At 35.0% G+C, this 16,294-nt stretch overlaps 2 protein-coding genes across 8 annotated transcripts in view; one reads left to right on the forward strand and one right to left on the reverse strand.

Annotated features, from left to right (window-relative positions):
• Nucleotides 1-1,522: 1,522 nt before the first annotated feature.
• On the reverse strand, nucleotides 1,523-5,937 carry LOC130668123 (sodium/hydrogen exchanger 9B1-like). Of its 2 annotated transcripts, XM_057470229.1 has the most exons (7): nucleotides 4,786-5,937; nucleotides 4,072-4,668; nucleotides 3,783-3,958; nucleotides 3,562-3,677; nucleotides 3,166-3,477; nucleotides 2,559-2,660; nucleotides 1,524-2,185 (listed from the first exon to the last, which is right to left on the reverse strand). In XM_057470229.1, the coding sequence occupies exons 1-7, from the start codon at nucleotides 4,854-4,856 to the stop codon at nucleotides 1,763-1,765; spliced, it is 1,797 nt and encodes a 598-aa protein (XP_057326212.1). In that variant the 5' UTR covers nucleotides 4,857-5,937; the 3' UTR covers nucleotides 1,524-1,762. The 2 variants fall into 2 exon arrangements, with proteins under 2 accessions (XP_057326211.1, XP_057326212.1); XM_057470228.1 differs by having other exon boundaries at nucleotides 1,523-2,185; nucleotides 3,562-3,958.
• The window catches only part of LOC130668121 (uncharacterized), a 35,354-nt gene continuing 21,130 nt past the window's right edge, over nucleotides 2,071-16,294 (forward strand). For 3 of the 6 annotated variants that reach the window (XM_057470219.1, XM_057470220.1, XM_057470222.1), the window contains exon 1: nucleotides 2,071-2,209. In XM_057470219.1, coding sequence (XP_057326202.1) covers nucleotides 2,138-2,209 — 72 coding nt within the window. In that variant the 5' untranslated portion in view covers nucleotides 2,071-2,137. Of the gene's footprint in view, nucleotides 2,210-5,912; nucleotides 6,071-16,294 lie in introns of those variants that run through there. The other 3 variants (XM_057470221.1, XM_057470223.1, XM_057470225.1) reach the window with 2 other exon arrangements.

The following is a 16,294-nucleotide window of genomic DNA, read 5'->3' on the forward strand; positions in this document are numbered from 1 at the left end:
TTTTACTCTTTGACTGAATTATAAAACTCCATTTGACTAAAAAAATATTGACTGAAGATAAAACGACAAACTGAATTTACATCTGAGTTTCTAGAGCAGATGGCGTCAATAAAATTTTTGAATTTTATAACTTGCGCGCTATTACATTTTTTATAAATAATAATTACTTACATTTATATTTAATTATTTAAACATAAATTTTCAAATTAATTTTATGAGTGCGAATGTAGCAGACATCAGACAAATTTAAAATTATAAATAAATAGAGTAAAGAATTTAAAAAAAATGCACTTATTAATTTCAAAATTTTTTAAATGCGCATTTTTTCAAAATTTTATTTTATCAATTATTTACTCTGTTAATTAATAATTTTAAATTTGTCTGATGTCTGCTACATTCACACTCATTTCATGTGATAATTAAATATATATAAAATTAATATGAATGTGAATGTGGCAGACGTCAGACAAATTTCAAATTATAAATAAATAGAGTAAATAATTTTAAAAATAAAATTAAAAAAAAAATTGCACGTATTAATTTCAAAATTTTTTAAATGCGCATTTTTTTTAAATATTATTTTCTAAATTATTTACTCTATTTATTTATAATTTGAAATTTGTCTGATGTCTGCCATATTCACACTCATATTAATTTTATATATATTTAATTATCACATGGAATGAGTGTGAATGTAGCAGACATCAGACAAATTTAAAATTATTAATTAACAGAGTAAACAATTGATAAAATAAAATTTTGAAAAAATGCGCATTTGAAAAATTTTGAAATTAATTAGTGCATTTTTTTAAATTATTCACTCTATTTATTTATAATTTGAAATTTGTCTGATCTCTGCTACATTCACACTCATTTCATGTGATAATTAAATATATATAAAATTAATTTGAAAATTTATGTTTAAATAATTAAATATTAAGTAATTATTATTTATAAAAAAATTTAATGGCGCGCAAGTTATAAAATTCAAAAAATTTTCTCACACGGATATTTTTTCACATGGATATTAAAATTCCAATTTGAATTTATTAAAATTCCCGGTTATTTTATTGACGGAATTAGCGCGCGTGCGCGAGATTCTGCGTAGAAAATTTAAAAAAAATAGTGGCGCCATTGGGTCGGCCGCGGTAGTTGTTCGCGACCGAAGCCGTATCCCCACTTCCAAACTTGTAATGTTGTCATTGTCAGTGACCAGTCCAGTCGGTTTCGGTATTGGCTGTAAGAGTGATCAAGTTTACTGCGGTAATTATTAATAACATAATTTTGTTTGTATTCTTCACACGGACATACAGTAAATTAACAGTTGCGCCACCAATTTTGTGTGAAAAATATAAAAAAACAATTATTTTAGTGACTCATAAACGTGTTTGGTTTTTAAAAATAAACATAAAAAAATCTACTGTCAACAATAGCAGGTGAGGATAAAAATACTATAAATTAACATACATATATTTCAAATAATGCTGAATAGAATATATAATACTAAATAAAATAAGACGCACTTTTAAACAACAATATATAAACAAGTTATTATTGTCTTTATATTTATGTGGACATACATAAAAGAGACCAATTGTAATGCATGATTCTATATAATAATATACTTAAAAATATGACACTCCAGCAATACGAGCGTATATACCAAGTATACAATTTAAGGCACGCGGATACGCTACTCATTATATAATATAATGATAATAATAACAAACATATATTGTAATGTGGGATTAATTTATTGTGTCTATTTGCGTACATCTCGATCGAAAGATTCGTCATCCTCATTATTAATTTCATCATCGCTATAGACATCATCATCATCATCATCATCAGCAGCATCAATATTATCATACTCCTCTTGTTGATCGTCTTCTTGATCAACTTCTTGATCAACATCTTGATCATCAGCATCACCGATCACTGATTTATGTCTAACTGGTTGCAGGCTACTCCACTGGAGGAAACTAAGCTGCCGACGTCGAGTTTTAGTCTCCTCGTCAATCTTGTTAAGGAGAACTGGACCCGTGACCATCATAATGATCGCTCCCAGGGGTGCCAGGAACAAAATTGAAACGACCGACATCCTCAGAACATCTGTAGCCAGTGATATTATTTCCGGATGCTCACGTTGCCCCGCGTGCTCAAGTGTCAACGGCGCCAACGTTGCCTGAAATTACCAAAACTCAATTTCGTATGTATACAAGTTTTATTTATTTACAATTAAATTTTACTTTATTATTTATCGTCTGGCCCACGTGTAATAACGGATGAGGAAACAAAGATTTTATAATAAAAACGTTTAAATGGGACGCGGAAAATCGATTGAGCTGTGAGCGCCCAATGAAAAGCAATTAATATGTTAGTTTACTCAATTGCTTTCGGCTTCGTTTGCTCTCTATTCTATTTTAATTGATACTATAATAATTTATACACTATCATAATTGACGTTATATTAATTTATATCCTACAAATCTATATAGATAATTTTTTATGTAGGTAAATAGGTACTTATATATATATATATATAAATATATATATACCTGAAGGCTGCCTTTTGGTAGCCACGCTAACGCTACAAATATACGTTCTCTCATGTTGAAATTAGTTCCTTGGTTGGCGAGGATCGCGAAGCAGCTTCGTGCCTGTGGGAAATATGTTAGTGTAGAATGAAAAATATATATTTATATATATATGTATAATAAAATCAATAGTTGATGGTGTGAGTTAAATATAGAGATGTTAAAGGTTGTGTGTTGAAGGGCAGAGTAACGGTTTCAGTCAATGTGCGGATAGTAGTGTAGTAAAAGTAAGAGAGTAAATGTAAAGAACAATATAAGCTGGAGCGAAAAAAGTAAAAGAGAGTGGGACGGATGTATGAATAAGAGAGTGAGATGAAAAAGTGAAAAAAAAAAAGCTAAGGCAGCAGCTGTATGGGGTAGGTAATGGCCTGAAGCATGCACAATACAGCATTGCGAGAACTTGACGCCCATCTTTCTGCTTGCAATACGTTTTGAATTATATATATGTATGGATATAGATAGATAAATATCACGATAATACCCATGGGTGATATATAGCCGTAAATCGATGACACGCGACTACCATGCCGGTGTCTGTAGCCGCTCTGCTATGTTCTATAATACTAACCAGGAGTCCCATGAGAATACAGGAAATATGGAGGCCAAATCGCTGTGTCGACCATAGCGTTAGGTCCATTTCAGCGCCGATTATTCCCATCAGAACTGGCTGCATAAAATGCCATATAAAAAAAAGTGTTTTTTGAAACGGTATAACGTTAAAGGGATTTCCAGAAAGTTGCTTCCAGCAGGAACTTGAGACAAATGACATAACCATCGTCGCTAGATAACCGCCACCAGTTACTGCAAACATACTTGCCCCGGACGTAAACATTAACGAGCCTATTATCAGACCCGTTATGCGATAAAATGTAACATATTTCTGAAAAAGTTTACCGTTGTTATATATTTATATTTTTATTATTGTTATTACAGTAATTTATAAAAAAAATATGTGGATAGTTACCGCAGTTCGGTGAGGCAAAAAACCAAATATAAATCCCAAGGCTATTCCAACTACAAGTCCTGCAACCAGATCTCGTAGTCCTGACGGTATGTGTTTCCATATATTTTTTTTCCCGTCTGAATAGATATATATGTATGTATAGGAGGGTATACATTTATTTATGGGTGTGTATAAATAGGCGGGATTAAATTGAAAAGATAGATAAATTTGAAAAGGGATACCTTCGCTGAAAACGACCGTAAAGCAGATTGAAAACATTGAAATGACGTGAATACTGTCAATGGTAGCTGCCGTGGCAATAATACCAGCCAGATCTTTATCTTCCCCGTAGCCCTTTTCAGCCAATGCAAGTATACAATTAACAGTAACAACCGGTGACATCCCAGTCATAATCGTCCTGAAAATTACCATCTATCTAAATAATGAATAGCCCGAAGTCTAATGACGTCAAAGCTGATTATAAATACAGCCGACAGTATTATAATTTAATTAATTGAACTGAGTGATTACCCAGCGAGAAATGACCAGTCCCAGGGATACCGTAGAATAAATCTGCTGCAGAGACTGATTGTCAAAATTTCAACTGTCGACGGCAGCAGTCCTAGTTTCAGTAGAAAAATAGGCTGGCTTCTCAGTGCAGTGGTCGTCAGTTGAAGCCCGGCTCTGATCATCACAAAAGTTACGCAGAATGTCCGTATTTTCGTGGTGGTATCGAAACTAATGTGATCGTGGATCTGATAGAATCCAGTGCTACGGAAAATAATTCCTGCAAGCAGCATACCAAAGACCGGCGGTATATGGAGGTACGGGATGTACGTGAGACTCCAACCGAGTGCGTAGGCGACGACGACCAGCCAGAATAGTCCGAATAAGGTCCCACCGGGTAGCATTAACTTGTCCATTAGGAAGTACATCGTAGAAAAGGTGACCATTAGTAACGTCAAACACGTCAATAGCCACATCAGACCCGACCAGGTGATTATTTTAACACACATTGAAAGAGGATTGTAGACCCGGGTGTTACGAACCGCCGGATGACACCAGATTGCCCGCCCACAGCAACTTTCATCTCCGTAATCATCATCATTGATTGGCCTCTGTAATGTACTAATAGATCCGCCGATACATTCTAAATCTAAATTAAATTGCTTTCATAACCAAGTCCATTAATACGGAAAATGTGTTTTGTGATAGATAAACACATATAATAATAAAATAAATCACCTGAAATCCTCAGTGCCGATCTCACGAATATCTATTGTCTCGTCTATTTCCACGGTCACTCGTCTTTCCATTTCATTAGTGATTTAACCAATAAACATTTGTCATTTCATTCTTTATTAAAATATATATTCAACTCACATAATCTCACTTGACATTTAATCAAGCTTCATTTTTTTTATTTTATTCTTTTTTTTCTATTTTGTTATTACGTCTTTTAGTATCGACAAATTGCAGCAACAGCTGGATGAATTCAACCCTCGTACATTTATAATATTCAAAGTTAAATCAGGGATAAATAAAATAAAAATGAGTAACTTGTCGTAGAATATATAAAATAAAATAATAATAAAACAAGTAAAAGGTTATAAAAATAAGAGGAAATAAAGTAACTACCTTGAACTTTTCATCTCTTAATATTTTTTACCTCTCTATAAATTTATTCCGTTATTTTGTTTTACATCATTTATCATTTCTTTTTATGTTTATATTTATTTTAACAATTTTTTATAACAATTCTTCCCTTCTTCGTTGTCCCCCAGACGAATTCGGGATTAGGAATCAGGCTGGTTCTGTATGGGTCCGGGTGAAATCCCCCGAGTGCTCTATCCATTGCGCGCAAGCTTGCTCTTCGTCTTCTTCTTCGTCTTCGTCTTCGTCTCCAATATAATACTATACTACTATACTACTAGTACACTACAATCTACTACTCTTGTCTATCTACCGGCAGCGGGTGTTGGCGCACCTTTTCGCGGATCCCTCGCGCCGACGCCACCACTTTCACCCACATCTCTTTCCTCTACTGCTATGAGAGAGCAGCTAAAACCATGCCGACCCCCCTTGGGGGCTAACAGTCTTCTCTGAACGGCCGCGGGTAACGCGTCGATATACAATCACTATTACACTGCCCACTAACACCACCATAATCACTAGTAAGTGAGTGTTTTGTGTGTCCTTTCAACCCTTATCTGCTGCTGCTTCTCTCCAGCAAACTCCAAGTCACGTAATTCCCATGAAATTATTTTCGTAACTTACATCTGGGGTTGACGTCCACCCGCGTCACCTGCTATTGTGTGTTTGTGATTATAAAAGTTACACCTGTCGTTAATTAAAATTTTTTTTTTCCCGACAGAAATTTAAAAAACCGCTTTCGGGAATCACGTGGTTGTAATTTACTCCAGTACGTTATTTGCTTGTGACTAAAAAAAGTATTTGAATTATGTAAAATAAAAAACCGCTGAATGGAGAAGATAACGCAAGTTGGTAAACGTCAGCAATTATTAAAGAGGTAATTTTAAACGTTTTAATACATTTTATTCTTACGCAGTGAAGCTAAGTTATATATATATATATATATGTATGGAGTATGAAATATATTTTCCACAAGTATACAGCTATAAATTATGCAGATGAATGAGGAAGAATACAGCGAAAAGTAGTGGATAAAAAGGGGGTTGAAGCATAGAATACGAGTGAAATAAACAGCGAAAAAATAAATAAATAAAAAAAAGATATAGTAAAAAGATAAAGAGAGATGATGAGGATAGAGACGAAGAGTGGCACTCAGCAGCATCGAGTAAAATGGAGCCTTTTGAAAGTTTAATATCGCTCAAGTGTAGCATACGAAAACGTCGATATCTATTTTAGTTTTTGGAGGCTAGTGTAGCGCACAAGTCACTACTCTCCAGGTCCGTCAAGTGGATTTAAGGTTATTGAACTTATTCATTGATCGTACTATTCAGATGATACTACACTTGTAGGTTTTTACTCCACAACCCGGTCTCGTGCTCATACTCAGGTCACACGCTGACGGGGAGTCCGCGATTAGCTCCCGACCGCTGCTGGTCTGAACCCCGTCCCGTAATATGTACACTGCCTGTATACGTTGTGACGTTTGTAATAATCCATCAACCCCAGTGCACTAATACCGACGGATTGCGTTTATAGAACGATTAACAGCCACTCCTAATTCTGTTTCACCTCCCCCGTGATACTGAATAATCAAACGGGTTATCGAACAGTGTAATGGAAAATTTGACGACAATCTAATTGAAATACCCGATAGCCCGACTAGACGCCGAGAGCTTTCGTGGCACTATTAACCACTCGGATAATTTATTTCAAATCATCTAGATTGTGCCCGCCAGCGTCTTGTTAAAACCAATGAAAAAATCTCGAGTCACTGGCTTGGATAGATGGCTTCAGGGATATGGATATTTATCTGTATAAAATGTTGCTTTTTTTATTATACAGCTAGTCAGGGCCAAGGGTCTTATTGGTGGAGGCGATAAATCCGAGGCAACACGCAAGATATAAGAGCCAGATTTATTCGGGTTGAGTTAATAAATCATGCTTCGTTTTTCACAGCATTATTTTTTAGCTTAGACAATAATGACTTTAGAAATTAGGGCAATATGCTGTCCTTAGTTATTATACATATATATGTATATATATAAAGCACTTAGCGTTAAATTGTGATTAATATGCGATCAATATATTGGAATCTGGCTTGCTTGAGCTTTTGGTCTGCTCTATAATAAGCAGCTGTGTATTTTTTGTCATTATGGTATACTATTATTATTACTGCGCTGCTATGAATTATGGATTATATGTGGATGTATATTAATGGGCATGTATAGCCCTGCTAATAAGAATAATGCCATTACATCATAATAAAAGCATTAGTAGAAAAAGTATATATGGTTTGGTGGGAACAAATGAGACGCTTTAATAAGCTGTCGCGTAGGGGGTGTACGGAAAAAAAAACAGGTCCAAGTGTTTCCACGTAACGGTGGAACAATAGTCTCGCGACTCACTAGGCGATGAAGGATAATCCCATCAGGGCCCGTAATCTCGCGTGCGCTTTTGTCAATGCCAGAGAGTAAAGAGTGTGTAAATATATATATACATCTGAGGGGACAAGACGAGAGTGAGGAAGAGATAAAACTGAAATGAAATAGAGAGAGGTGATTCCGTATAATTGGTCCCTCATCTATCCTACGATACAATAGACACCCAAGTACAACGAAAGACCGGAGAGATTGAGAGGAGGATACAAAGCGTCAAGTGCATTTGCCGAACCAGAAGGATACAGCTAACGAGCTTTTGCTCCTTCATCTTCTTTTTACTCTTCATATTCTTTATCTTCTTTTTCTACCTCTTTTCACTCTTTCGTCCATTCGTTATGTTGCCTAATAACTGATAGTAACCGGGGATCCTGAATTAATCCTTAAATTTTTCATTTACTCGTTCTTCTATCTGTTCTATATATACTTCATCCTCAATATCCCAAAATATATTATATATACATATATATGTATGTATATAGACGCGGTCGTAAATTTCTCAACGCCTCATTCCACTTGCATTCTCTCGGTCTTTCCGCTAGCTCCTGGCATCAACATGCAGATAAACCCCTTCATTTCCACACGACATGCGCTGCATATGCAAGCCGTTGGTGAAGATATAAACCCCGTCAACGGGCCCTTGCTCGCTCGTTCTCTACTCGAGAATCAATCAATTCGTATCAATTTTGGATAAAACATGGAAATCTCGGATATGTGAGACGGGCGTTGAGTGCGCCAACAGAAGAATCAGGAGAAAGCTTTTCTGCTCCCCTTCCACCAATGTATCTTTTCATCATATATATATACACAATACCATGAACTTGCTTTTGGCTGTAGTATCAATCCGAAAATCGATTGGCCGTCGTCTGCTCACCCTCGAATCGGCGATACTTTCCCTGCCTTCTTAGGGAGGATTTTCGTCGCTCCGCAGCTTTTATGGGCACTTGGGAACCCTGCTGATTTAATGCTGTGTGCTGTGTGACGTCGTGGCCAGGGACAGGGCATTTATACTAGGGAAAACCCAACGGAATCGTATTTATACAGCGTATACACGACTGAGGGGAATACACAGCTCAACGAAAATCAGCTCTCAATTGGACCTTTATTCGGTAAACATGCTTATATTCCTTATCTCACCTATCTCCTTACAACTTATACATACAATTGAGACATATATATACATACATACATATAAATGCAGCCTTGACTATAAATTCACATAAACACACACATTTTTTAATACTTTTCCAGACACACAATTGTCTTTCGCAGAGATGAGCTGGCGGTTTGCCGAGGTATAGATCCTCTAAGATGCCCGTTCTACGGTCGGTCGGTCGCTCCTTGGTTTGACAACTAAACCGTACACCCGAGAAAAATTTTATTCTCCTTTCAGCTCTTGCCATGTAATGTAATGGTTATAGCAGCTCGCCCTCGTCAGACGCCGTGGCCCCGACACCCGTTACTCTTACCCGCTATCTCTGTCTTTTATTTAACCATTTCACTCATATATAACATACATATATGTATACATATATAAGTATACCCTTCTCAGTCTTTACTCACGACACGGCGTACGCTGTACGCTACACTTACTTAGACATGGCGCCTCTGTACACGTAGTAACTACTCTACTCTTTACTCGATACGATGCGAAGAGAGTAGTACCTATATAACCACGACGTGTTGACGACGTACGTACAGAGGCCCTGAAAAGCCTTATATACAACCAGTCACTGGCACGCCACGGTCTGCCGCGGTTTATCGGGCCACGGTGAGCTTGTTCTACTACTTAACTTCTCTACTGGCGGGTACATTCGCTCCGAGCTTATCCGTCAACCGTGACCATGTCGTTATCGTAACAGCTTTTGCTCGTCTCTGTTGTTGTTTTTATTTAAAACCGCCAACAGGATGAACTGCACGGGAAAAAATGCTGGAGTAGAATTTACCACACCAAACTAGTAAAAATTTTACTACACTTTGTGGTCGCCGCAATGACAACTGTAGTAACATAAGCCACAGTGTGCGTGATATTTTACTACTATAGGAGTTCTGCTTACTACTGTAATGTGGTAAAACTTTGTAGTTTCCACAACTACTCAATGTAGTATAAAATACTTATTTTGTGGTTTTGGGAACCACACAATTTTATATGAATTGGTATCTGTTACTATTTTTGGAGTATACAATACCAGATTACTTGTACAATCTACTCCAATGTGTGGTAAAATGATCGAAAGAAGAAAATAACAGCGCCACCTACAACTTTTTTACTCCATTCTGTGGGTATCCTCAACTTGTGTCAGTGTATTTAATATTATAAAACATTATAAATAATATTATAAAACATTATAAATAATAATATATATAATTAAAAATATTTATATATATAATTAAAAATCGAGGCTTGCAATTATAATATATATAATTTAAAATAAATATATAGGGGCGGGAGGGGCAAAAGGGGGTACTTAAGGAAATACCAAGTTTTCGAGGACTCAAATATGCTAAATATTTTTTTTTTTAATGAATTCAAAGTAAATAGAAGAAATTTTCAGTTACCGTTGAAAAAAAAAATTTTTCATTTCTGCGGGCAAAGTGGGGTACCCCCTAAAAAAGTAAAAAAAAAAATTTCTGGATTTTAAACGAATTTTTTTTGTAAGTAATTTACGTGAAGAAAAATTATATTTTACATGTTTATTGGATACAAAAGAAGAAAAAAAATTTTTCAATAGTTTTTATCATAAAACAAACGTCAATAATATTTTTCAACTGACAATTGATTTTTGAAAAAGTTTATCAAAAAAAATTCAAAGTAACGATTAATTATATTTACAAAAGTGATTTTGGAATGTTTAAAAACCATTTAAAATATAAAATTTTTTTTTATCATATTTTTGGGGTACCCCGTTTTGCCTACCCTACTCCCTTTTGCCCCGCCTTCCCCTATATAAAAAATATAATACAAAAAAATTTGTTTTGTATTACCTGTCATTCTTCCTTTTGCAAAAGCATGCTTACCTCACCTACAACTTCTTCTATTAAATTTTATTTCTATGCTCTTATCAGTGAATCGTGATTTTAATGCAATTTTTTAAATTATTGCCTATTGAGTATTTGTTATTTATTAGAATTATAACTTTTAAAACGATGGTTTTTATATTTTCTATTATTAAAAATTAATACTTAATTATTCTAAGTTTATGCTTATACGAGAATTTATAGATTACAAATATATTTTTAAAATTATCCTTATCAGATATTGATAAAAAGTAGGCTTTTGAAATTTGAGTCCCTATTATTTTAAGTTATTCATTAATAAATTCATTTTTATATCATTTTAATTTGATATACTGTAAGTCCGAAGAATCTAAGATTAATTTTTATATTTTTATAACGTTTTCAATATCATAAAAACTAATGATCGTTAACTAACAGATATTTAATTAATACATTACGAATAAAATATATTCTACTATGTTGTGGAGTAAAATGAACCACAGTGGTTATTTAATGCTAGTTCTTATTACTACTTACTGTAGTAAATGGTACTACAGGTTGTGTACCACAGTGTACTACTAACTGTTACTAAACGTGTAGTTATCCTATATATTACTAGTCAGTGTAGTAAATGGAACTCCATTTGTAGTAAATTTAACTACACATTTTTTTCCGTGTGTGTCAGTCAATCGCGTTGAGTGCGATCGTGCCTGCATGTTGTCTGTGGATTAAACGATACGTTATTTATCGCGATCGCGACGCTTTGGTATTTGTGTGCTCGATTGTGCGAAAAATTAACATCGGGATTATGCAGTTTTTAAAACTGCGTTTATCGTTTTTCGGTGTTACCAGTTGATTACTTTAAAACGCTGGGTAAGCTCCACAAGCCGTTTAATGATGTAGTGTTTTGGTATCCAGGTGCAGGCTCCTTTTTAAAATTTCAGACGCTCTCAGGCGTTATGGGAAAACGCATTAAGCTCGTATGAAATGCTTTTTAAGTTGGGGAACATTTTCCTTTTTTTCCATTCGCTTTTTTGTCCTTAATTTTAATAATATGAAAAGAATAAAGTTTTAGTATGGTGCATTGAAATAGTTGTACACAAAAGTGTCTCTCAATTTATCTTAGAGTAAAGTTGTTGTAAATTTTCAAATTCTTTGCTGTAATGGAAGCTGCTGGATAATATAATTCCCAGACTCTTCTGCTTACTACTTACTACTTGCTACTTGCTACTGCAGCAGCATCTTTTGCTTGTACTTAAAGTATAGACTGGTTGGAAAACTCCAAAGAAAAGCTTCGTGATGTCAACTTTATAGTTTGTCGCTCTCTTGAGAAAAAAAGCGGACCTCTGGTGTATGTACATTGACGTTGAAAAAAAATACAGGAGGCGTAAAAAAAAGTAAATGAAGAAGTACATGGGGTCGTTTACCTCTTCCATTCGTATTTTTACTTGTTGAGGTATTTTTTTTTTTTTTATTTTTTTTTTTCATATGTATTTTCCTGCTCCAGTTGGTCTTTTTTTGTTGTATGTAGCCACTGTCCTTTTTGTCGGACTCTGGCCGCAGAATTGTCCGCCAGTCGGTTTAGAGATCGATTTCAATTGCGCGCACACATACTCAATCGGCAATTATTTTTTATTTTATTTCAAATTCATAGGATGGTATCCACGAGGAAATAATCCTCATTGGAATCAGATCCAACTGGTTTGCCACTTTCAATCTACAAGTACACGACTAATTGTCATCTGGGCGAAATTGCAGTGCGGCGCTCGCAGAAAAAAGTATAAATTAAAAAAATGTATGTATAGCCAATAAGAGAAAAAAATAATGAAACTGCAATTCAATGCACAATCAGCACTGACTGACTTTACTGTCAAGCATTCGACGGGCAGAGTAAATGGACAGTACGTAACAGTAGTAACAACAATCCGACAGCAGTATTCGTTTAGTCTGGTTGAGCATTTGCGCTTCGCTACGCACGATCGATCCACGAGACTTCAGCCCCCACGACTCCACCAGGCTTCTTCATCCTCTTTCTCACTTTTTCTCTCTCTCGCTCTTCAACTCGAGCTACAACTTTCCGTGAATTCGCCGAATTTCCGGGTTGTATGCGTTGTTTTCGTTTCCCGATTCCCGAATCACAACTAAATTAATAGTTCGGGAGGTTTACTCTCAAGTAAACTCGATTATTGCCCGTGCAAAGTTCCCTCGTTTATTGCCCGTAAAGGTCTCGAATAAAATATAATAACGCGGATGCTCTTTACAGCCCGCGAGTCCCGATTTTCTATAGAATTTCTTACAAGTGTGAAAAAAAAATTTCTTAGCATAGACCCGATTTTCGATAGAACTTCAATAGAATTTTTTAAAAGTGTAAAAAAATTTTATTTTCTTCGATTTCCACTTTCCGTTGATTCGCCGAATTTCCAGGTTGAATACGTTGTTTTCGTTTTCTGACTCACCGAGTCGCAACTAAATTAATAGTTCAGAAGGTTTACTCCGAAGTAAACTCGATTATTGCCCGTACAAAGTTACCTCGTTTATTGCCCGTAAAGGTCTCGGATAAAATGAAATAACGCAAATGCTCTTTACAGCAGCAGCAGCATCAGCATCAGCATCACCAATACTAATACCAGCTATAGCAGTGCCAGTTTCAGTTCCAGTAATAACAGTTGGTATAGCAACGAACTCTTTCACCAGTGCTCCAATTTGACGAGTCAAAAAATTCAATAGTAACAGATACAATCTGTTTTTTATTGTATCCAACTACAGTGTTCTAGGCATCAGGTTAATTAGTAGTCTCATGTCATTCAGTCTTTAAAAGTCTTGTAAAGTATAGAAAATAATACCTGGCACGTCGATGACACGACATGATTTTTTATCATCCAGCTACTGTTGCCAGTGAAAGACAAATAAAAAGAAAAAAGTATAAAAACGAGAGAAAGGTAAAACAAAAAAAGCTGAGCCAAGCAGAGATTCAAGTGCTCTTTGCTAGCAACGATGTACACACCGGAGAGACGGGCGTACATGTACATACAACAGCAGACGAGAGAAGTCTCATAAACTTTCAGCGTGCCTTTTTCCAGTAATCACACTACTGCAGTATACACACTAGGCGAGGCACATAATACCAAGACCTATGCACCTGCATCCAGGGTACACTTATTCCTATGCCAGCTCTGTCTGTATCTACTCTATATGAAAGTCAAAACAGCAAATTCCCGTAAATCGCGCAATCCACGTGGGAAAGGGGCTACCCCGCGGATAATCATCCACTCGCGTTCCTTTCTTTGGATCTCTTACGGTAAAAAATAAAGAGAGAAAAAGACCTGGAGAGAGTAAGAGAAGGTGAGCAGGGAACTGGCCTCTTGAACGGGTGTACGAACTCGCTCAACTGACGACAACGAGTACTTGGACTACAAGGCACTTTCTTTATTGTTTTTTTTCTTTTTTATATTTACTTATTTATTTTTTTTTAAACTCTATTCATTTCTTTTTCCTAACTGACAATACCGGAAGCTCGGTAAAACGTCTGGGCTGGGAATCTTTAGCTCCGCACATTTACTTGCTTCCTGTAATGCCGGCGAAAACGTCCTTTCGGTTGTCTAGATCTTAACTTTACTATTGCAATTGCCGTACACGGACGGACGCCTTTTTCGTCATTATGTGCATGCACGTGTGTGTGTGTGCGTATTTTATTGTTGTATACTAAACAGGTGACTCGGCGAATCCGGGCACAACAGTAAACACCAGAAAGACAATAAAGAAACTTGGAGACACGAAAATTAACGTATAATGAGGAGAAAACTCCGGATCTTATTCATTATTTTATTAATTAAAAATGTCTATTGCCATATTTTTATTTACTTATTAATTTACCTCTTTTTAATTGTTATTCCCAACTTTTTATTTACTAAATATACTAAATATTTTCATTATTCCAATCCTCAAGATTCTTCAGAGTTTTTTCACGTGCTCTCACAAATATTACGCCAAAATTGCTGTTGCAATTCTACCGAACCAGCTAAAAGAAGTGGGTAAAAAAAGAATAAGAAGAGAAGAAAAAGGCAGAAGAGAAGTATGAAGAAAAATAATAATAAAAAATATAAAGAGAATGCTCGTTCCAGACGTGCGTTTTGGATTCGACATGTACACGAACGGAGACTGAGAGTTTAGTGTGGGTCGTGGCAGCGCGTGGGTGGATACGGGTTTACCTTCGGTACTAACAACAACACACTGTTATATGCAAGCTTTGGTTTACTACATATCTATACTACTAATACATGAAAGCAAATAAAACCAGCAGCAGTGCAAGTGAGAAACCACCAGCCTTCTCGAGAGCAAGATAAAGAGGGACCAGAAAGAGTGAACACATGAACCTCCGCCCGAGAAATAAGTTGCGCAATTCCACATGAAACACACGACGCTATTACGTCGCTGTATTTTCGGTGCTCCGCAAATAATCTCGAGCCTAGAGATTATACTTCTGTAATCAACGAGGGACCTTTATCATTATTAATCCAATATCATTAACAAAAATAACCCAGACAGTAAGTGATATTCTACGCGATAATTAAAATGCTTCAATAATATTTTCTATGGTTATCTGGTTGTTGCAGGATTTCGTTGATGAATTGTCGTATCGTAAATAATATTAAGTATACCCGAGTCGAAATTTTAGACGTAAGTTGAGCGTTCTTAACGTTTTGAACGTAATTTGAACGATTTTTTTGTATTTTGGTTCATAAAAAATTGGTAATTTCAGAAGTTATGATTTTAGTTTAATGATGATATCAATTAATTTATTTTAATATTTGTAATCACTATTTTCATCACCTTGATATCATAATATATGAACAGATATACGTATATAGTGTTAAAGATAGAAGTATGAAACTGAAAAAATTTTTTTTCAAAATACGAATTCTTTATTTAAGAGCCAGAAAAGCGGACGACAAAATTTTAGGGAATTGACGTGATTATAATCCAGGAGTACAAAATCGATGAAAAAAATTTTTTGGTATATGCTTATGTTTTCTTATTGGAAGTATAAAAGAGTTTTAGTTTTATGATAAATATGTTCTCAATTTATAATACTCCAATCTACGTTCAAAACGTTTAATTTACGTCTAATATTTCGACTTGGGGACACGGAGAAAAATAATAAGTAATTTGTACTAAATTTGAAAAAAAAATTACAATCCAAGAAGTAATCTTGAAATGTTAAAAACAAAAAATCAAAACTTCTACAAAACTCAAAGTAAAAATTACAACATATTATTTAGAATAATTAATTTCTATTGATTATAAAAATTACTACATTCAAAATAAAATTTACTAACGACAAATAAAAATTATCATGTACCAATAATTTGTACTATTGTACTTGGTAAATATTAGTTAACGCGCTTTGTGAAAGATGTATTCCAGATAGTAATTTTTACAATCTCAAATAGTAATTTTATCTCCCGAAGTAGCGATTTGTCTTACCGACATTCTAAAATGTACAGTAACCTACGTAGAATTACATTGGAGATGTAATATTCATCAACTACGTACGAAAAATTGCGACTAATGTACTAACTTTTAATCATTGAACTATTTTTATATGAATAAGTAAATATTGATTTTTTCCAAACGAAAACTTAACGAAGCTGTATTGTAATTAATATGAT

Source organism: Microplitis mediator, chromosome 5 (assembly GCF_029852145.1).
Source record: "Microplitis mediator isolate UGA2020A chromosome 5, iyMicMedi2.1, whole genome shotgun sequence".
Taxonomy (NCBI): Eukaryota; Metazoa; Arthropoda; class Insecta; order Hymenoptera; family Braconidae; genus Microplitis; species Microplitis mediator.

Excerpts from the sequence above, each read along its gene's own strand:
- LOC130668123 (XM_057470228.1), bottom strand. The coding sequence starts at position 4,856 with ATGGAAAGACGAGTGACCGTGGAAATAGACGAGACAATAGATATTCGT. Across the intron at positions 4,669-4,785 it reads ATCGGCACTGAGGATTTCAG|TACATTACAGAGGCCAATCA; the intron begins GTGATTTATTTT and ends CGGATCTATTAG. Across the intron at positions 3,959-4,071 it reads GACTGGTCATTTCTCGCTGG|GACGATTATGACTGGGATGT; the intron begins GTAATCACTCAG and ends GGTAATTTTCAG.